A 23,906-nucleotide genomic window follows, 5' to 3' on the forward strand; every position below is an offset into this window, starting at 1 on the left:
GTTGTAGCACTCTTAGTAGATCTTGGTGCTCTCCTTGCAAGGTTGGATCTAGCAGATCTCCTTGTTTCAGCATGACTAGTTGAACTGGATGTGTTCATGTTGGCCTACAATAAATTAACTCTAATTAATACATCTAAAGTTAGTGTAAACAGCAATTATTGAAAAATGTGCTACCTCTTCATCAGCTTCAGATTGTGGATGGCCTTGTGTGAGCTCCTCTTCGACTGCATCCATGGTTTCCTCTCAATACATCTCCTGCTCTGAGTCTGACATGTCTTGTAAGCCCCTGGGTGGCACAACTCCTCCTGTTACTGGCTGACCTCCTTGAGGTGCTTCTTGTGCATCTGCATCTTCCCCATGTGCAACATGATTCTTATCCAGACAGGTCCTGGAGTTGTGTCCCACCTACGAAGACAACATAATTCCAAGCATCAACAGAAAAGAACAGTCAACAGCAAGAGTTGTGGAACAAGTGAGTTTTTATTTACCTTTTTGCAATATTTACAGCTTGTTTTTCCATAGCTCCTCTTGAGTTTGTACTGGCTCCCACTATGACTCTCTGATTCATGTCGTGCTCTCTTCTTTGTAGGCCTTTCTATTGGCCTCTTATAAGGTGGAGGGAGACACGGCAGGCCCTCTGCATCAGCCCAAAACTCTTGACTAGGGACAGTGTTGATGTGAAATTGATATGTTCTGTTGTATGCCTCCATGGTCAGCCAATGGTGGGTATAATCCTCTGGTCGATGATTTTTTCTTTGAATTGCAGCAACTCCATGACAGCACGGCAGACCTGTCAGTTGCCACTTTCTACAAGTGCAAGTCCTGTCCTCAGTGTTGACTCGAACTATTCGACCATGCCTTCTAACTTCAAAGACATTGTGGTCATCGTCTCCCACCCATTGAGCTTCCCAGTAATTTCCTTCCTTCTTTTCCTTCTCCAATCTGCTCATTTGGATAGGAGCCAATTTTCCCGTGTAGGCCATTAGTGCATCTTTATGTGTTGCCATAGTCTTCATGAGGTAATATCTAATCTCCTCTAGCATGATAATGATGCTCTTGCCTCTTAGCCCCACCATGGTTGCATTAAGTGACTCAGCGTTGTTATTGGTTATGTTATCCACTTTAGGCCAAGTAGAGAATCTTGATCTTGACCAAGTTTCTTGCTCATACTTCGACAGATATTTCCATGCAGAAGTATTAATTCTCTTGATAGCATCCATACCTTCATTAAATTCCTGGTCAGTCAATGCCCTTGCACATTGAAATAGCAACTGTTTAAGCTCTAGGTCTTTCCAGCGCTTGTTGAAATTCCTCCACATATGCATAGTACAAAACCTGTGATTAACCCCTGGCATAACTTCTTGTAGAGCAGGAATCAGCCCCTGTCTATAACTAAGTTGGTCATCATATACTATAAGATAATTGAAGACACAAGTTACAGACAAGTTACCTTCTGTTTGTCAGACATAAAGTGCCAATCAAATTGCCTGTGATCTCCGATATCCTCCAACAAATACTCTAGAAATTCTTTCCAATTATTCTTTGTTTCTGCATCAACTACTCCATATGCAACTGGGAATAGATGATTGTTGGCATCCTGAGCAACGACTGTCAGCAGCTGCCCCCCAAAATAACCCTTCAAAAATGCTCCATCAAGGCATAGGAAAGGCTTACATCCTTGCTTGAATCCCCGTTTGCAGGCATCTAGACAGATGTAAAGACTTCTAAACTTAGGCAACCTTTCTTGTTGTGGGGTTGTGCTCATACAGCAAGTGGATCCTGGGTTGGCCTTACGGAGCTCATTCAAGTAAGTCCTTAACTTCAAATATTGTTCCCTTTCTGTGGCCTCAATGACATCCTTAGCCTTCTCCATTGCCCTAAACATCATTCTCTCTCCGACACATATATAAAACTCAACCTTGAACATATCTCGAGCCTCTCTATGAGACAAGTTAGGACACACCCTAATCTTGCTAATCAACTCCTTCGAAACCCATTTACAAGTGACTGACCTGCTTTTGTTACTCCTTGGACATGTGTGCTCATCGACCAATGTTTTGATTTGGTAACTAGGTGGCTGGTTTCTCCTTGCACAGTAAACTTCCCATGGACAATTTTCGTTGTAACAGATGACGCTGCACCTATGTGGTTCAACCTTGAGAAAAAAGGCTTCTCTGCCCAGCTAAATATTGTACTTCCTGACTGCATCCTTAAACTGCCGCATCATGCCAAACTCCATTCCTAACACCAGTCTAATTTTGCCAAATTTTGTATCAGGATTATGCTGAGGGAATACCGATTTTTCATCCTCAGAATCAGAACCGGGTGGGGTGTGCAGCTCTTTAGAATGATACTGATACTCAATGGGCTTTTCATCATGGTCATGTGGGTTAGGAACAACCACCCTTGGAGCCTGATTCTCTTCCCTAGGTGGCAGAATCCTCTGTCCGGATGGACGGGGTCTTCGATGATTCCTCCGGCCTTGAACCCCACAACATGCATCCTCATCTAATTTTACAACATTACGCATTCATATGATTAGGTTATTAATTAATAAACAACTTATGATAAGTAAAACACAATCCCAACAATAAACAATATTACTACTAGGATCTACAATTCATATGCTTACCAGCATGTGCATCACAATTATTTTGTTGTGCAGGTTGAGCTCTACCAGATGGTTGGGGCCTCGCATGTTTCTTCCTGCGTTTTCTTCCCCTGCCATCAGCTTCTTCAGGATTACGTTGCCCCTCCTGGTCTTCAACATGTGTCTGATGGTTGTCTCCTAAATTGGGGGCCTCATTTTTAGTTGTTGTAGCCTGAGTTTGATTAGAAAGCTTTTCAGTAGCAGCCTCATCTGGCAACGCAGCATCATACCCCCCTTTGTTCAACGTTGGTTCATCCTCTTCTTACTCTTGCTCCTCGTGTTGTGGGGGATCATCTTGATAATTTGCTTCATTTTCTGAAGGATCTCCTTCTACTTCTGTCTTTTCATATCCTTCATCCTCTTCATTTTGTTGGGGTTCCTGGTGCTGATTTTCCTGATCTTCTAAACGAGGAATCTCAACTTCTTCATTACCGATAACCTCAGCCTCATCAACATACTCTGGATCCGCATCAACTGGATGCTCAAAATACAAGTGGACCCTATTTTCATTCCTCAATGCAGCATCACACAACTTAACCACATCGGCATCCCTCCTGAGCACCCGTAACCCATTAGCTAAATCCTTCCCTGGCTCCAACCAATAAACTTCATTATACCTAGTATAACCTAAATCTAGAAACAAGCCTTCCACAAGGAATAGATTACATGTATCAACGTGCACCCTCTCGATGATACTCACTGAACCACCATTATACTTCAGCACACCATCCGCATCTTTCTCTAACCAACCCTGATGGTGATAAACAAATGTGATATGCATAGCCATCTGACAAAAATAATCACAAAAGTCATAATCAGCTAACACAACACATCAAAACACCATCATCATACCTCCATATTCAAACCCCAAACAACTGATAATAAAAACAACGGAAACATAAAATGCTTACCAAAACCTTGGTTGTTCCATGGCGACTTCTTCACTCCGTATCAACGCCAAATGTGACACTGCATGTGACGTTACCAAATCCAACAGACGGATATAAAGCGACAAGTGACGAAGACAAGTAAAGACCACCACCAAGAAACTCTTCACTTTCGCGCGTCCAACATAGTCTTAGTTAAATATGGTCTTTCACTAAAGGTTAATTTAGTAATTTCATTTGAATTGGGCAATTAGGGTTTCATAAATTAGGGATATAGGGAGATAAGGGATTGAGATCCTAATACGGAGGCTACGTTGGATTTTCGTTTGCCACATCACCAAGCTCCGTTAAACGGAGAAGGGTTCTCCTCACGGTTAGTCAGTTTTGTAGCGTTTTTAAATTGTTCGAGGGTATGATTGTTGTTATCAAATATTAGGGTTATTTTTGTCAGCGTTTTACAAATTCGGGGGCATAATTGGTATTTTACTCTTTTTTTTTTTTACATATTCTTATGTGATTTTGCACCCGAGTATTTTTTAAGATTTTGAGAAAATATTTTTGCTCGTAGCTCAATTGAGTTCTATCTTATAAACTTTGCATATCTAATTTTAATTTGAGTTGTTTGGATGCAATACTTTTATATTTCTTTTGAGAAAGTGAATTCATTCCTTCTTGATTTTATCCATTCCTTGTTAACACTACCATCGATTTTTAGTATTCTTTTCGACCCAGCTTAAATTCGATTCAAAAGAGTGCATTGTTCTTCTTTTTTATTGTTCTTACCAAAATTCTTAGATTCAAATTCCTTCTTAAGATTATAACTTGATTTCCTATCAACCTCGCTGTTGTTTTTATGCAAATTCTTATTTGATTATGTACCTAAAGCATCTTTCAAGATTTTTGAGAAAATATTTTATCCTTAGTCTAACTAATTTTCATTTCACAAATCTTGCATAATCTAATTCGACTTGAATCTGTTTTAACAAGACGCAATATTTACATTTTTATTGACTCTCTTGAACTTCATAAATATATAATTGCCTTGTTTTCCTTTATAGTTACTATTGGAGTTCTTTGAAATCAAAATTCTTTTCTATTTGTATTTTGATTCTTCTTTCTGGCATACTTCATAACTTTTTTACCATTATTGTTTATTGGTAACTTGAACCATTCTTTCATATACTGGTGAACTTTGTGCTCCTCTGATTTGGTTTTAGCTTATTTTGATCTAATTTACTGCTATCCTTTTCTTGTTCCTTATAGAGTTCCTAGATTCAATATTTCTTGTTAAGATGCGAAATGACACTTTTTGGAACATTTTCTCGTGCATATACATCGTTGCTTAGTTATAATCCTACGCCTTCTTCTGAATTCATGTGAATCTTATCTTTGTCGCTTATTCTTCTCTTACTGAGATTTGCATCTCATTGAACATACTTACGCTTATCTCTTTGAAAATTGTTTTGGGTATGACACGGATTCTTAAATCTTTGAAAATGTTAAGTTCTCCTTTTAGTTAGGCAGTATTGGCTTATACATTCTAATCGTGACGTGTAATTTGAAGTATCGTTTAACCTTTTCATTTTCTTGAAATGTAGTTTATATTTCTTTGTTTCACAATCTGTACCTTACGCATATCTTGATCTATTTACATTTTCAACTATGTTAAAAACTCTTGCAACACAGTTGCTGATCTCATATTCCTCCACGAACTATGAAATTCGTGTAATAATTTGAAGTTGATCCGCTGCGTTGCGTTACTATTGGTTTTGATAATTTCTCTTTTGTAAAATCTCATACTTCTTTGACTCAGCTTGAATTTGTTTCAAACTAATACGCTATTTTTCTTCTTATTGATCCTATTGAAATTTTTCTGATTCAAGATTTATCCTTGTAGTTACCAATTGACTCCTTTTCAGCACTCCTCATTGCTTGTGCATCCATGTTTAATTGTAATTTCATTAGTTCTTTCAAATTTTTATGATTACTGTCTTTGTCGCTTGTCATTTCCTTCTAAAATCTTGTGTCCTTCTGAGTAAATTCGAGATTTATTTTAATGCCACGTGCGATCTTAGACACGACAAGTAATACGTTAGTTCTTAGAGTAGTGAGAAAGAGACTCGCGAACGGAACCGCAACAAGAAGGAGAGGAAGCTGCCTCTGTCGCCGCCGTGTAGAGCCGCAAGCCCACCGCCGTCATCGTTGTGAGCGGTGTCGCCGTTCCGAGCCGCCGCGTTTGGTGCACGAAATTGTGATCATCAACAATGGCGCCAAAGGACTTGGAGCTCTTAAACGTGAATCACAATTTCGCACAACTAACCAGCAAGTGCACTGGGTCGTCCAAGTAATAAACCTTACGTGAGTAAGGGTCGATCCCACGGAGACTATCGGCTTGAAGCAAGCTATGGTCATCTTGTAAATCTCAGTCAGGCAGATTCAAATGGTGATGGAGAATTGATAATTAAAAGATAAATAAAACATAAAATAAAGATAGAGATACTTATGTAATTCTTTGGTTGGAATTTCAGATAAGCGTATAAAGATGCTTTGTTCCTCCTGAACCTCTGCTTTCCTATTGCCTTCTTCCAATCATTCATACTCCTTTCCATGGCAAGCTTTATGTTGGGAATCACCGTTGTCAATGGCTACTTCGTTCCCGTCCTCTCAGTGAAAACATTCCAAATGCACTGTCACCACACGGCTAATCATCTGTCGGTTCTCGATCATGTTGAAATAGGATCCATTGATCCTTTTGCATTTGTCACACGCCCAACAATTGCGAGTTTGAAGCTCGTCACAGTCATCCCTTCCCAGATCCTACTCAGAATACCACAAACAAGGTTTAGATGTTCTGGATCTCAGGAATGGCCGCCAATAATTCTAGCCTATACCACGAAGGTTCCAATCTGAGATTAGAAACCCAAGAGATACACATTCAAGCTTGTTTGCATGTAGAACGGAAGTGGTTGTCAGTCACGCGTTCATAGGTGAGAATGGTGATAAGTGTCACATAATCATCACATTCATCATGTTCTTGGGTGTGAATGAATATCTTGGAGAAGAAATAGACTTGAGTTGAATAGAAAAATAATAGTACTTTGTATTAATTCATGAAGAACAGCAGAGCTCCACACCTTAATCTATGGTGTGTAGAAACTCCACCGTTAAAAATACATAAGAACAAGGTCTAGGCATGGCCGAATAGCCAGCCTTCAAACGTGTCTAAGATAGCATAAGACTTATCAAAGATTAAAAATACAATAGTATAAGGTCCTATTTATAGAGAACTAGTAGCCTAGGGTTTACAGAAATCAGTAATTAATGCAGAAATCTTCTTCCGGGCCCACTTGGTGTGTGCTTGGGCTGAGCATTGAAGCTTCCATGTGTAGAGACTTTTTTTGGAGTTAAACGCCAGCTTTTGTGCCAGTTCCAGCGTTAAACGCTAGAATTCTTGAGCTGACTTGGAACGCCTGTTTGGGCCATCAAATTTCGGGCAAAGTATGGACTATTATATATTGCTGGAAAGCTCAGAATGTCTACTTTCCAACGCAATTGAGAGCGCGCCAATTGGGCTTCTTTAACTCCAGAAAATCTACTTTGAGTGCAGAGAGGTCAAAATCCAATAGCATCTGCAGTCCTTTTTTAGCCTCTGAATCAGATTTTTGCTCAGGTCCCTCAATTTCAGCCAGAAAATACCTGAAATCACAGAAAAACACACAAACTCATAGTAAAGTCCAGAATTGTGATTTTTATTTAAAAACTAATAAAAACATAATAAAAACTAACTAAAATATACTAAAAACATACTAAAAATAATGCCAAAAAGTGTATAAATTATCCGCTCATCAGCGTCCTACCACCGTTGCTGCTAGGCCACCGTCACTATGAGGAACAAGACGCACGAGATAGAGGATAGGGAGCTTCGTGGGAGCTTCGCCACTGCCGACGCCGTCGCCGAAAGCGGGCCATATTTACTGGTAACTCTACTTCCTTTCTTGAAAATTTGTTCTGCTCCTTGTTTGTTATTATTGTTGGTGTCTCCGCTGCCTTAATCACTTGGAGTGAAGCTACTGCTGCTAGGACGGATGTCCGGGTCTAATTTCTGTTTTTCTGCCGCTAGGAGCCGACACGGGAGCTGTTCCTAATGATTCTGGTCGGATATCTTTTTCGATTCTAGGTCATTTACATGTTTTACTGTCTTTGCCATGCTTATTTCTTATTCGATTTTTGTATATGTCCTTGTCTGGGTTTCTTGAAGCTGTTTTAGCTACTGTAATTGCAATTTGTAATAACGCGGTCGCTATAAGAGGTGTCAGAGTTGTTGCTATTTTCGTTGGGTTAATGCTGTCGCTATTGCCATGAATTAAAAGGAAAAGGAATTGTCATGATAAGTTATGCGGACTCGGCTAACTGAGGTAGGGGATCGTTTTAAAGTTAAAATATTTTGGGGTTGAATACCTGATGAGTTTAGTGAATTGATGCAAGTGAATTAATTTCTGTGCTTGAAATGATTTTCTGTTGTGATTGAAGTTGTGGCGAAATTGATTATTGATTTGTCAATTTTTTTATGAGTTTCTGGCAAAAATGATTGAATATATTGATTTTGAATCTTTGTTTGAAATTGGTTCTGATTGATTATGAAAGATGGATTTGAAAATGTTAATTTGAAATGTTGGTTTTGATTGAGTCGAAGTTGAAAATAGGGGACCCGTAATGGGTGGCAAACTCCAGTTTTTAGGGGAGGTGCTGCCGGAATTTTTCTAAAAATTTTGAAGAAGTTTTAGTTGTGATTTTGAAAACGATTTTGATTTAAGTAGCTTTAATAAAAGAAGTATGTTTTGAATGTTTTTAAAGATTATTAAAGAAAATCAGATTCTTATAATTTTGTTAACTTGTAGTTTTAAACTCATTTGATTTCTAATAATGAGAAGAGATTTGATTAACTAGCCAAAGACTTTAAAGTAGGAAATTGAGTATAAATTCAAGGATTTGGGAATAGAAAAGTGGGTTTAATATTTTTAATAAAATTGAACATAAGAGTTAAAAGAAGAAAGTTATTTTAAGGAATATGATGAAAAATGTGTGCTGTTGATTTGGAGGCGAGTTTAGTGAGTTGTTTGAAGGTTGTCTTTGAAATTGAGGTGTCAGGTGTGATTTAGTGAAAATTGAGTTGTGTGAGATCCGGTGATGATTCTGGTTAATTATAGTGATGTAGGGTGATGACTGTGATTGATGACGTAGGTTATGATATTGATGACAAGATTCGTGATGAATGAGACATGATTGAGAATGATGTGGATATTGATGAATTATGATTGAAATATTCATATGGCTTATTTATCTAAATTATCTGAGATACAAGTTTTCTTGGATAAAGTACCGTGGCTTGCCACCACGTGTTCCAGGTTGAGACTCGATATTCTGTTGACCCTACGACGTAAGGGTGACCGGGAGCATATAAATTCCCGGGAATGGTACCCCCATTGAGCGATTTTATATATATATATATATGAGAAAAAGCTATACATAGACTCATGGGGATGTGCATCGAGGGATTGTGCAATGGTTAGCTACCAGGACATGTCGGTTTGGCTGTATAACCGACAGATAAGTTCATTAGCCACAGGACAGACATGCATCATATGCATTTGTATGTTTTGATTGAGTGTGTATTTGTTTTTATTTGCTTAACTACTTAGCCATGTTCATCTGCTACTTGTTTTACTTGCTGTACTTGAATCCTATCTGTGATTTCTTTGTTTGTTTTGTATGTGTATGTTTATCTGAGAGACCCTTTTTAGTGGAGGCGTGATGAGGATGGTTTCTGGTATGTGGTAATGAAGGTTGAGGCAAGTTGACTAGGTGTTGATTGAGTATTCTAATGTATATATTATTTGGATAGGAGTGAGCGAGGTGAGTTGGGTAGGAAGTCACTAGGCACGTCTTTGGTCCTTTTTGTTTCATTAAACTATTCATCTTACTAATTTGTAAGTTAAAGGAATTTCTTTAAATACCTTTTAAAGTAAGTTTTTCACCAAACTTTTTCAAAAGATTACTTCAAAAAAAATTATTTTATAATGGAATTAATTCTATTTGCAAGTATTTCTTTATTTTGATGGTATTCCCATCCCTACTAAGAACCTGTGGTTTGTTCTCATCCCAATATCTTCTACTCTTTCAGTGATACAGGTTTGAAGACTCAGTTTGAAACTGAGGGTGATTATTGACTTTATTTATGAGTTAAGTTATTTTCATAGAGTTCCCTCACTTGTTGCTTAAGATTTTTATTTTATACAAAGGGATATGTGTTGTATCTGAATTTTATTTTAATTTACTTGTATAAGATTTATTATTATTAGTAATTATGTGATTATTATTACTTGGTGATGTTTGATATATGATTTTTAGTGAGTTGAAAATAATTATCTGGCATTTTATTAAAGATTGCAATACGATTTCGAACTAAAAGCTCAATGTAACATCCCAACTTTTTGAATCAAGTCATTTTTTTAATAACTAATTAATTAATTAAAATGGTAATGATTTAAGATTTGAATTTAAAATTTAAACATATGAAAGTATTAGTGGTAGTAAATCTCTAACCGACAATAAACAACCTTTTAAAATATAGTCATAATTAATTCTACATTTATTAGATTTGAATGATATTTAGTTATATGAAAATATAAGAATACTAGCTCTATTGTGCAAGTTCAGTATAAAATCAAATTCAAATTAAATTAGGTAGATAAATCAGTTACAAGTTCATAGTAGAAAACCACGCTCTTATCAGCCAGCCTAATATACTAACAGTATTTCTAGAATATCTCAAGCTGTGGTTGTTCAATTGACTTTATTTAAGATTTTTTTTAAAGCTAATTCAATTCTCTATAAATTTGTCTCTAATAGCTATTTCCAAATTCCAAACGTAGAAAACATTATAGGGTTCCCAAAGTGACGATTCAGATTGAAGATTTCACCTAAATGCCTCTTAACATAATCTGCACATACCTGAGAGCTATTTAATCCTTCCTTTCTTACTCTATTTCCTTTTTCTATACAAAACATTCTAGTATACACAAAGTCTAGCTATGGAACAAGTCTCTCTTCACTAACAAATCGCATATATTTGCATCAGAATACCTATCGAAACTTTACTCAAGATAGGGGATTTTATGCTAATTTTTATATGTCATATATAGATGTTAGCATTAAATGTCATGATATAATGTCTCTTTCCTTCATACGTATTATGAATTATAATAACAATCTTATGTGTATTAAAGAACTGAGAGAATGATCTTTCGGTAAGGGAAGGTGATCGGCAAACTTTTGGAAACTTTCGATAACGGAAGGGGACTCCCATCAATTTTATAATAATATATCTTGGTTGTCATAACTTCCCTCTTGTGTATGTCTAAATAACCTTGATTGTAAATTGAATTGAAGGAATGATCTTTCGGTAAGGGAAGGTGACCCCCAAAGACAAGATATCGAGATGATCCATCGGTAAGAGAGGGTGATCGATCGAGATGATCCTTTGGTAAGGGAAGGTGATCGCCAAAATGTTTGAGATAAGAACCTTCGGTAAGGGAAGGGGACTCCCACTTTTTATACCGGTTTGAGCTTAATACCTTCCATAAAAGTTACGAGAAAAAGTAATGAAAAGTGCAATAAAAAGTGTGATCATGGTTATTCTTCTTTTATCCTTTTTTTTATTTATGATTATGTTTATTATTGCATTCAAAGATCCTTCTTTATTCAAAGTTCCTTTTGTATGATATATGATATTGTTTAAGATCTTTATTTTATTCAGATTTATTCTGTTTGACTTATCTATGACAATGTTACTATTCTTCTCTTATTTATTATTTATTTTGCCTTGCTTTATGGCCTATGAGAACATCATACCAAGATTTATGAGTTTACCTTTATATGTTTTAACACTATAGCCATTTTGTATGCATCACACATGTCATAACATAGGTAAATGAGAAGTATCTAAAAGTCACACCACTCCGACTAATAAAGACTTTTGAAAATAATAATTAAACAACATTACATTATCACTGTTTTTATTTTAAAACTGGAGTGGCTGGGGATGAATACGATGACACCATATAGATAAATTACTGAGAAACTTTTGTTTTTCACCCCTCTCTCCATACCATCTTCAGGAACGATGCAGTACAAAGTAATACACTGCTCAGTTGAGGTGAAAAGACAAGTGCACCAGTGGGAGCAAGCTATCGAGAACATAGATATAAAACATTAAGTGTTTACCTTAAGAAGGAAGAATATGTGATTGTTTTAGCCATAGTTATACAAATTAAGAGAATTAGGATTTTCGGTGTGTCTTGTTTTATTTTTATTGAGTGATTGTAAATTGTAACTATGATGTTTCTTGTTATAATTATTTGGTATGAGTAAAGCTTGTTATTGTTATGCCTTCATAGTTTAGCATGCCTGTTTTTCATGTTAGTATTTCCAGATCCACTTATATTTTTCAACTAATAACTATTCTAACAAAAACTAGTTATTCAATATTTTTACACATGTAAATTATTTTATAAAAAGATTTTATATTACTTTAAAATTTTCGCAAGATTTTGAATATCAGCTACTAAATATAATCCAGGTAAAGCTTAACTCAGTTTAAAAACATTAGGGTATTACACTCAATATTAAATAACTAATAAGGAAAATAGGTTAGTAACGCCTTACTTTTAGTACGATCATGACGTATTGAAAGTTGAGTTGTTACAATAGTGTTCAAAAAACATTAATCAAATCAAAATTTGATTTTTCATGTACTAACGTTTAGCCTTAAAAAATTATCAAATCAAAATTGACCTTTATATATATACTTATATATATCAGAAACAAACAAAAGATATTTTACATCTTATTCCTTTTATTGTGATCAAAATCATAAAATTTAATAAATAAATCAAATCAAATCAAATATTTGATTATAAATATAACTTTTATATTAAAAAATGATAATTTAATCATAATTAAATAATTAAAAAAATAACTATTAATTTATTAAAAAATCATCTCAATGGAAATAAATACATCACATGCTTAAAAAACAATTTGAATTAATCCTATTAATTCACAAACTTTAAGAAAATAGGAATAAAAATTTAAACACAAAAAACCTGGCTCTGATATCACTGAAGAATTACCATGTATTCATAACACGCAGCGGAAGAAAAGAAGATAATCCTAAAGATCTATTTTGTGTTTAAACTTTATTCCAATAATATAAAATATATAGATCAGATCTAAATACCTGTATACGCTAGTAAAAATCTTTTTCTCCTTCGATGGTACGAAGGCGCTATGTGTATCCACACCGAGGCTAACCGTTGCTATCAACTCTTTGACCAATGGATATGTGATCTAAATTGAGAATCTCTTTGCAACTTTTTACACACCATAAAATTCTTCTCCAAGAATTAGGCTCACATACATTTTTGTATGTAGAAGTAAAGGAATAAAACTCTTATTATTCTCTCACTTTTCCTCTACTACTCTTGGCATACATATATATAATATTTGTTATTGATTTTAAATTTGATTCTCAATTCAAATTTGAATCATATTTTGAAATTCCAAATCTGAATCCTTCAAATTTTATGAATCATATCATAGCAATTTAAAACATAATCGATTTGGATCTTATCCAAATTTATAATTCAAATTCAGAAATAGAATAACTAATTATTCTCAAATCTCATTTAATATTCTCAATTATCATATTATTATTATATTCTTGGTGCTAGCAAAGAATACAATAATATTCTATTTGAATTAATATAATTATTTATTTGATCAAATTAAAATAATAATTAAATAATTCTACAACAAAGATTAGAACACTCGTTAGTGTGTGACTCCATAGGTTCAATACTAAGCGTGTAGTAAATTAGTCATACTAAATTTACTAATCAAGGTTGTCGTCTAGCAACACTCCTCAACGACCCGATAGTATGAAATAATATATTTTTACTAAGAACCTCAGAAGAATAAAGTATAATTCCTTCCATCTTTTTCGACTCTTGGTTAACCCTTAGAGTATGGTTTAATTGTCATTATCAAACTCTAACTTGTTACTATTATTATAATCAACTGTGAATAACCTAAGAAACTCATTTCTTTATTCATTCAATTTCCTTGGTCAATGTTTTATTCATCTCATCAGTCATTATAATCATAGAGCTCAAACTCTTTACCGAGAGTTGATGGATTCCTTATTGACTAATCATTAATTCTACAAGTATTTAAATCATACCCAATATCCATTCAACTAGCACCCTAGGGTATTATGTATCCAGAATCAAAGTATAATAAATACATTATTAATTACTATGATAGGCACAGGTCAAAAGAAACTCTATTACTATGTTCATCTTGAAAATATCCTATTGACAAATATGCGGTAATTATAACTATTAAAAATTCTCAAATTGAGTCAGTTCAATGGTCATATCTCTATATACACAATCTATATATATAATTTAATAAAAGAGATCTATTAATCTCCATTTAATCAAGACATATATATATATATATATATATATATATATATATATATATATATATATATATATATCTTTGCGGATTATAATGTCCTTTTTAATAATTCTATAACCAAGAACAATTTAAATTAAATTATAAAAGATTTATCTCGTAATATTATTATCACTATCATAATGATAAATCTCTAAATTTAATCATGGACCTTATTATATTAACATTTTAATATAATAATAATAATAAATTATTTAACACATGATTGATTAAGGGTGTGTTTGGGAAACTCGTTGGAAGAGAAGAAGCACGTTTAGATTTCTTGAAAGCTTCAACTTTTGGTTTGGCAAATTTTTTTTCATGAACGCAGAAGTGATTTTGCTACCAAAACCAACGTTTACAAGAAACAACTATTTTTAGCTTCTGCGTTTTCCTAATGAGCTTTTAGCCATGGATACTAACCATTTATTTATCTTTTACCAACTTTATCCTTCATGTATATTATATTATTTATAAAATTCTTGTTATTTCTATTTATATGAGCTATATTTTTTATTATTTATTATTTTTATTTTTTTCAACTGTTTATTTGATATTATACACTTTTATAATTGTAATTTTTGTGTATAATGTTTGTTATTATCTTTTTATAATATGATTATTAATTCTATTAGGTAAAGTAAATTAAACAAAAAATTAACTATAAATAATAATAATAATAAAAAATTATAGCATACTAAAAAAAGAATACTAAAAATACTAAAAATATACTATATAAAAAGATCATAAAAAATTTTTAGATTTGTTTCAATTACTATAAAGTAAATATTTAATTTTTTTATTATTTTTAGTACTCTCTGTTATAATTGTAATTCTCATATACTATGTTTTAGTGTAATTTTTTATAACATAGATTATGATTCTATTAAAAAAATAAATTAAATAAAAAATTAATCATAGATAATAATAAAATCATAAATGTTGGATTCCAAATTAATATTAAGAATAAGATTATTGAGAGTAATAGAATAAAAGTACGATGTAAAAAATATTAAAGTAACATTCTTAGTTAATACTTAAAAAAATGTAACATATTTGATTAAATATTCTTTTATATATATATATATATATATATATATATATATATATATAATTTATATTGTTTTATTTTTATTTAAAAATATATTTTATCTATTTTTATATGTTATTTTTATTTTAGTAAGTAAATATTAATTTTATTATAAAATTAATTAATAAGATCTATTTAAATATCTAAATTAGAATGATAGGATAATATAAAAAAAATTATTTAAGTTGAGGTCTATTTTAGTAATTTTTTATCTAACAGTGATTTTGAATGGTATAAGCCAAACAACATTTATTTTACTATAATCAATTTTGATACAAAAATTACCAAACATAAATCACTTTAACACAAATTTACTTTTTATCAAAATCAAGTTTTCAAAATTAATTTTATGCAAACTTCCGTAAAACTGTAATCCAAACACACACTAAAGTGTGGTCATACTACTTATTTCGAACAGTAATTACGTTTGGATTTACAAAGCTTGCATGTATGTGTATAGCATTATTTTCTCGTAATCTTTAATTAGTGTACTCTTTTAATTTTTATATATAAGATTGAGAAAAACTTGATCTAAAAACACTAAAAGTATATTTCTAAGAAAATTCTTAAACTAGCCTCAAATGAAATACTTCATGTATACCATGAAAAGTAAAAATAAAACTTATTCTACCGCATATTAAATATGAAAAATTATATTCTTGTATAAGTAGTGTGCACATTTATCACATGCACGTTATATTGTAAACCGTCTTACCTCAAATTATTAGTATCACTGCTTGTATATAGATGAATTACAATAACGTATTAATGATGAAATTCATATTCGTTATTGTAAAATATAATAAGAGTTAATTAATTTTAATGCACTAATAATAACGTATGAAAAAAATTTATATGAACATCCTAAATAATTTTTAAATAATAATTTAAAAATTAATTATTTTTATTGACATCATAATAAATAATTGAATAACTATTTAAAATTTTTTTATACTATTAATATATTAAAATTAAATTTATATAATAAAAGACAAAATGTTAAAGTTGTACCCATATATAGTTCAATTTATCCTTAGTTATATATCCTGTATATCCGTATATATCACAAATATTTGATAACAAAAAAATTAGTCAAAAATAATTAAAATTTATTTTATTTAGTATTTATTAATTTATATTTAAATTGTTAGAAGATTAAAGTTAGTTTACTAGTATCTACTTAATTTTATAAAGATTATTTCTTATAATAAATATAAAAAATTAATTTATGTTTAAATTGTTTAAAGAAACGCATATATTTTATACAAGAAAATTAATAAGAAAAATTAAAGACGAAATGATCGTTTATACTTTGTAATAATACTTAGGATGATGGTCAACAACTGGCTACGTAAAAATATAATAATTCTGAAATAATCAATAATCATGAACTTTAAAAAGGTGCTTTTTATTGAAAACTATTTTTTAGCTTAAATTTGCTAAATTTTAATCGTATAAAAAACTTAATTTTATGCACTTTTAATATAATATCTTTTATATTAACATTTAATTAGATGTTATTGTTGTCAATGAATAATAGCTCAAATGGCATAGTCTTCCCATATTCAATTAAGATGTTGCGGGTTCGAGTCTTATATCTTTGGTAAAAAAAAAAAAAATTAGATGTTATCGTTACATAGAAAACATAATTTTTGTAAACAATTACATATGAAAAGTTAATTAGTTATTCCGATGATACTTTAATTTTAATCATACACTCAAAAAGTTAATTATATATATTTTTAAAGAAATAAAATAATCGTTTTAAACTTATAAATATTTTTTAAATAAAAAATTGTTCTATATATGTATGTATGTTAACCACTAATAGTCTCTTCACATCGTCACCAATAATTTAGAAATCCAGAAAAAAATGCAACAGCAAAGCACATGCATGAAGGTTTCTCTTCCCACTATCCATTGTATCCAACCACTCATAATGTATATATAAGCTGTCAACCATTACACATACACAAAACACTAAATACTAAACATACACATCATATTATCATTAACTCATTCCTTCAAATATATGATGATATTGATATATAGAGGACACAACAACATACATTGTAGTAGTAGTGATCACATTTCTCAGCACACCATGAAAAAAACACCCCCCAAAAACAAAAGATTACAATATAAATAATATAATTCAAATCAAAAGATATATAAAAATATATAACAACAAACTAAACTAGGCCTTTAATCCGCTAAAATTTTATAAAGACCTTCAACTTTAGTTAATAAACAAGTGAAAATTCAAGTACAATTATTTTCACCTAAAGTTGATAGCTGAAATTTATTTTTAGCTATCAAATTCATATGAATACAACTGCACATGAATTTTCACCTAATAAATAACCGTTGCAATCTTGCAAATGCAGTAAAATGGCAACCGCAATATAAAAGCGTTGGATCTAAGATATGGAGGATATGATATTAGTCCTTTGTCTCTTGACACTTGCAGAAGAAGAACCAGGCTCATTCCCAACACCGCCATTACTTTTCTCCATAACTGCCTTCAAAGCTTCCTGTATTGAACTAATGCAGTATTCGTAACTATTATTATTATTATTATGGTCATGTTGATGATGATGATCCTCATTGGCGGTTGATGATGAGTAGTAATCTTGTTCAGCGGTGATGAACAAGACGTTCTTGACACGGCCACCGAGTGTAGTGATATCTGCTTTGAGGGTTCGAAGCTTCATTGATTTCAAGGTTTTGATGAGTTCAGGCAAGAGATCGGACCTATCTTCGCAGCACAAAGAGGCTTTAATTACCAATTTGCCATCTTCATCAGATGCATCGTCCACAGTGAGCTCGTCGGATTCTGTTGGAACTGAACTCGTCTCTGCGATCATTAATGTTTGCCGTTTCAGTTCCTTCACATGTTGAATCACTTCTGCTAGCAATGATGCTTTATCTGTCTGAAATTATTATTTCATACAATTATCAATACAAGCTAGAATACTGTAATAGATAAAAATTTAGGTACAGTCATGTTCGTATCAATTTGACATATTTAGCTAAATTATTATCTAATTATATTTAAATTTAAATAAAACGTGTAAAACATTATATGAGAAGTTGAAAGTCCATATATATTTTTATTTATTTGGTAACATCAACTTTAAAATGTGATGATAGTGTGATGAGAAGTTGGTAGGTTATGGCATGATAGAAATATTAGTGGTGGTGGAAGCAAGAGTGTGATGCATATATATAATGTGGAAGAGAGCGTGTGTGACTGACAAGGGTGCTTTTCAATTGAATTCTCGAAGGTGAGTTTGACTAATCAATAATCTGTATTAGCATTAAGCAGCAAAGTTAGCAGAGAAGCTTATTAGCTTTTTGAGACTGCTTCTTGGTTCCTCTTTATCGTATCAACCCTGCGACATTAACGGTACCACCTCCCTTTACCCTTTTCTCTCTTCTTTTACTCTATTAATTAGCTTAGCTACTTAATTACTTTTCCTCGGAACTACCACACAACAAAGAAAGACAAGAGACACTCTCCAAAACACAACACATCTAGCTTCATAATTAACTAGAGAGCAATCATACAGAAAGCCTACCTCTATAGTTAAGTTACTAACCAATTCCGTGTTTTTAAATAGTTTCTGATATTTTAATTCCATCAATTTTATTTTTAAAATTGACAAAAATATACTATTTTATTGACAAAATAAATATATCCTAAAATACACACCTATTGTGTTACAATAGTTATATATATATATATATATACCTAAATTTTGTGACAATGATTAAGGAACAATAACAACAATAAGAATGTTTGTTAAGATAAAGACTAAGAAACAACAATACTGGAACAGTTCTTGAAATGGTTTTTATAAATTAATGAAATAAACACATATCAAACCCTTAATGAATCTGTTTTAAAATCCAGATTATTAAGAAATTGAAGTTAGAGAGGAAGAATTGAATTGATTTGATAGAAGAGAAGAAAGAGAAAAGAAGAAGACTTACTTTGGTGGTGCTAGGCAACAAGCTTCTGAGCTTAGAAAGATGATTATTGATCCTCTCTCTACGCCTCCTCTCAGCTTCACTGTGGCTTTTGGAAGCAGCAAGAGCCTTAGCCTCCATGATTTCCTGAGCAGTCATCTTGCTCAGTTCAGCTTGCAGATCAAATGATGAAGTAGCACCCTCATGATGATGATGATATGCTGCTGCAAACTGCATGGAAGATGATGATGGATGAACCCTTCTACTGTTGAAGAAGCTTGCATATGGTGAAGCTTGTTGTTGTTGTTGTGGAGGCACAATAAACGAAGAAGAAGATTCATGGTTGTTGAAGGGTAGTTCTTGTATTGATGGCATGGACCATGGTTGCTGCTGCTGATGCATCATCATTTGATCAGAAGAAGACAACATGTTCATGTTCATCATGTTCATATTGTTGTTGTTGATGAAGCCTCTTCCTCCTCCAAAGATCATGTCATCACTACTCATCATCATCATGTTGTGTTGATGCATCATATTGTTGAAGAAGTTGGCTTGTTGGTAAGAAGATGAAGAATAAGAACACTCCCCTTGATGCTGATTATGATCTATCTCCTGTTTCATTTCCCTTTCATATATATATATACATATATTGAAAAACTCTATTCAACAATAATATTACAAACTCCAAGGCTTTATATAACAATATCTTTGTGCAACTGTGCCTGTTGCAAGTGACAATAATAATATTAATATTAAATTAGTAAATGAAATATGTATGTATATATGGAGATTCAAAATGTCAGAAGCTTATAAGGTAGGAATGTAGGTGTTTTGTATTGTATGATGTGTCTACAAATTTTTTTTATTATTTATTCTGGTTTTGTCTGATGTGACTAAGAAAAAGGGAGGATTGGAAGAAGAACAAAAGCTCGGAGAGGTTTTGCTTTACACTTGCACAAGGAATAAAAATGAAAAGGGTATTCAAGGGGGTTAGTGAAAAGCTAAGAGACATATTAAAAAAGAAATAAAGTGGGACACTACAAAACCTCCTTTTCATGTGTGATCATTCATTATACTCTTCTAATTCTTCCTTCTAATCCTATCATCATCATGCTTTGGGCATTCAATTAATAATTAATTAATCCCCTACCATATTTGTTTATTCAAATATATATAAACCATATAAATATACGATACCGAAATTAATAAATATTAAATAAGATAAATTTTAAAAAAAATATTTTTGAAAATAAATATATGCAAGTAATTTATGATTTTTTTTTTAATTGTTTATCAAGGAGGGAGTTTGGATCTCTCTCTATCTTTCTGGCTCAGTGTCAAATCTCTTTCACTTGGTGGGTGTTTTTCTGCCACAAACCTTTGTGCGGGGTAAGGTGGTGACCCTTTTTATCCTTTTACCCTTCAACAAAACTTTCCTTTTCCTTTGTGCTTTGTTGCTCTCTTTTTGGTTCCTTCATCGTTTTTTTGTTATTTGCTTTACCTTTCTAAATTTTCTTCTCATCTCTCACTCAAACTAGCTTTTTGAGTGCTGCTACTCCACTTTCCTTTCCTCTTACGGCAATCTCTGACCTTATTATGCTTATGGATATCTTTTTAATTACGATAATTTTATGTACTTAATTTTGGAATGTAATATATAAATATAATATTAACATAAAAAATATATAAAATTAATTTTTAGTTAGTCAACATTAGTTAATTTTTTTATTAAAAAATTAGAGTTTAAGATTTATAATTTAAAATGTAAAATTAAAAATTAATGATTTAAAATTTAAGACAGATAAAATAATTTTTTAAAAAAATAATATAAATTGAAAAACATTAATTCTCTATCATTATTCTTATAACATTTATCGTGTGTAAATGAGTATTCTAATTAATTCTTGAAAAGTACTTTGAAAATAGAAAACATGTATTATTGCATAGCACACTAAAGTATTTTTTTTTATTGAATATGGGGAGACTATGCCATTTAAGTTATTAAAACAAAAATGTGAAGAGTGTTTACACTTTACGCTATTAATAAAGTAATCTGCACTGTATTGATATGTTTGAAATTTATTTAATAAGTTAAAATTAAATTCCTCCATTAGACAATTTTTTTTCCACTTTTATTCAAACTGTAGTTCAATGTTCAAAAATTATGTTTATATAACATATAATGCATAAAAAATATTTCATAGCTCAATCATAATTTTATATAGCATGCGCCATCCATAAATGGAATTTGAATTAGATATATCCTATCATGAATTTTTGTCTTCTAAATTAAGCCACAAGAATCCTCGTACAGATCAAGAAATACACACTTTTACAACCCTTATGATAATAATACCAGTATAATATAAGAATAGTGGTAAGATTAATTTGGTTAGTTATTAAGAAGAGTTTATGTTGTCTTCTTGAAGAAATAAAAAATATTTTTTATATAAATATTATTTTTATATCAATAACTAGTACAACTCTACAGAATTTATTTTTACATGTAATTTTATTCTTTATACACAAATTCTATCATGATATCCATAACTTTGGTTCAAGATTTATGGCTGTTTTAATCTCTTTTTTATCCACCATTTCTTTTTTCTTTTCCAACCTATCAATTTTCACCATTAACAAACTCAATGAAGATACACATTGCACATAGCAGCAACTGACTCTCCATGTAATCAATGTAAATAGATTAGATAATTATCTTGATGCAACCAAAATTCCAACTCAATTTGATAGTGAGGCTGCACGTCTTGTTGGAACTGAATCTGCTGCTTATACCGAATGGAAAGTGAAAGACCATTGATAATTCCCTCAAAAACTAAATGTTAGATTGTGCTTATGCTCATCAAGTGTGGACAAAGATTCAAGATCACTTCGCTAAAGTGTCCAAGATTCGTGTTCAGCAATTAAGAGCTCAGCTTAAGACAATCTGCAAGCAAAGTCTTTCTGCAAAAGAATATCTCAAACAGATTAGAGAAGTTGTTGATATTTTGGCCTCTCTTAAACATGTATTATCTCTTGATGATCATGTCACAGCCATAACTGAAGGTTTAACTGAGGAGTATGCATTATACATATCTTCCATCATGACTAAATCTGATTCACTTTCTTTGATTGAGATTGAAGATTTATTACTAGCACATGAAGCAATATTTAAAAGATTTAAAAAAATTGAATTAAGTGTAGTTCATGCAAATTACACCCACACACAAGATCAATTTGATAGAGGATCTTCAAGACCACCCTTTGGAGGACGCAGAGGACGCGGTGGAAGGTTCTCCCGTGCTGGCAGATTTTTCAATTTTGATCAACGACCTCGGTGTCAAGTGTGTTATCGATTTGGCCATACTGCAATGACTTGTTTTCACCGATTTGATTCTTCTTATCAACAATCTACCATGAATTCATCTCAATCTGTATCTCAGGCTCCACCACTTTCACCATCCACTTTTCATAATCTCAGGGCATACTTGGCTACTCCTTTAATATTTTCTAATTCAATGTGGCTACCCGATACTGGTGCTAGCCATCATGTCACTGGCGATGCTCAGAATCTGCTATCGTCATCTGAATATAATGGCTCAGAACAAATTATGTTAGGTAATGGTAAAGGTGCGAGTATTACACACTATGGTAAAAATTATTTGATTAATCTTGATACTCATAGAACTTTCTTGTTGGATAAACTCTTGCATTCACTTGACATTGCACACAATCTTATTAGTGTAACAAAATTTGCAGCTGATAACAATTATTATTTTGAATTCCATGCTGATTTTTGTCTTGTTAAATCTCAGAAAACTCAGGAGGTTCTACTCCGAGAAACACCTAGACAAGAAATTTATGTGTTTGAACGTGTTTCTGTGCCTTGTTCTAGTCTAAATAATATTTTCTCCAATCGGAATTCTAGTGATCATGTACCTAGGGCATTTCTTGCAAAATCTTATTCTTATAAGTTGTGGCACCATCGACTAGGTCATTATGCCTCAAAAATAGTTCTGAGTATAATGAATAAATGCAAAATACATGTCTCTTCTAATATTGTTCCATCTAATGTGTGTGAAATTTGTTACAATGCAAAGATGCATCTTCTTCCTTTTAATCTTGATAAATATAATTACACTGCTCCTTTAAATATGGTTTACTCAGATTTATGGGGGCCTGCTCCGGTAACTTCATATCATGGTTTTAATTATTATATCTCTTTTGTTGATGCTTTTAGTAGGTATACTTGTATATATTTACTGCATTCAAAGTCTCAAATTTTTCAGGCTTTTTTGCAATATAAAACTATGTTCATACAGGTTTTAAGCTTAAGCGATTTTAAATTGATCATGGGTACGAGTATTTATCACAAATTTTTACACAATATCTCGCTGATCAAGGCATTAAGTACAGGTATTCTTGCATGCCCATATACGCATCAACAAAATGGAAGGGCTGAGCGCAAGAATCGTCACATCATAGAGACTGGTTTGGCAATGCTTGCTACAGCATCTCTTCCCTTAATTCACTGGGATGATGCTTTCCTCTTAGCCACATACGTCATCAATTGTCTTCCATCTCTCAATACAAACTTGGTAACTCCTTTTGAACTTATGCACTCTAGGAAACTAGATTATGAATTTTTGCGAGTGTTTGGTTGTGCATGCTTTCCATGTTTAAAACCTTATTCTCAAACAAAATTAAATTTCAAATCTCAATTATAAGTTTT

At 32.1% G+C, this 23,906-nt stretch overlaps 2 protein-coding genes and 1 pseudogene across 2 annotated transcripts; all 3 read right to left on the reverse strand.

The window, feature by feature from the left end:
• Positions 1–243: 243 nt before the first annotated feature.
• LOC107616475 (uncharacterized) lies at positions 244–710 on the reverse strand. Its single transcript, XM_016318428.2, has 2 exons — positions 489–710; positions 244–405 (listed from the first exon to the last, which is right to left on the reverse strand). The coding sequence occupies exons 1-2, from the start codon at positions 708–710 to the stop codon at positions 244–246; spliced, it is 384 nt and encodes a 127-aa protein (XP_016173914.2).
• Positions 711–712: 2 nt separating this feature from the next.
• Positions 713–2,530, reverse strand: LOC148546648 (uncharacterized; annotated as a pseudogene).
• Positions 2,531–17,210: 14,680 nt separating this feature from the next.
• On the reverse strand, positions 17,211–20,146 carry LOC107619493 (transcription factor bHLH30). The gene is made up of 2 exons (XM_016321791.3): positions 19,202–20,146; positions 17,211–18,138 (listed from the first exon to the last, which is right to left on the reverse strand). Exons 1-2 carry the CDS (start codon positions 19,796–19,798, stop codon positions 17,626–17,628), a joined length of 1,110 nt encoding a protein of 369 aa, XP_016177277.1. The 5' UTR covers positions 19,799–20,146; the 3' UTR covers positions 17,211–17,625.
• Between the last annotated feature and the right edge of the window lie 3,760 nt (positions 20,147–23,906).

The sequence above is a fragment of the Arachis ipaensis genome, chromosome B9 (genome assembly GCF_059453495.1).
Source record: "Arachis ipaensis isolate K30076 ecotype BB chromosome B9, ASM5945349v1, whole genome shotgun sequence".
NCBI lineage: Eukaryota > Viridiplantae > Streptophyta > Magnoliopsida > Fabales > Fabaceae > Arachis > Arachis ipaensis.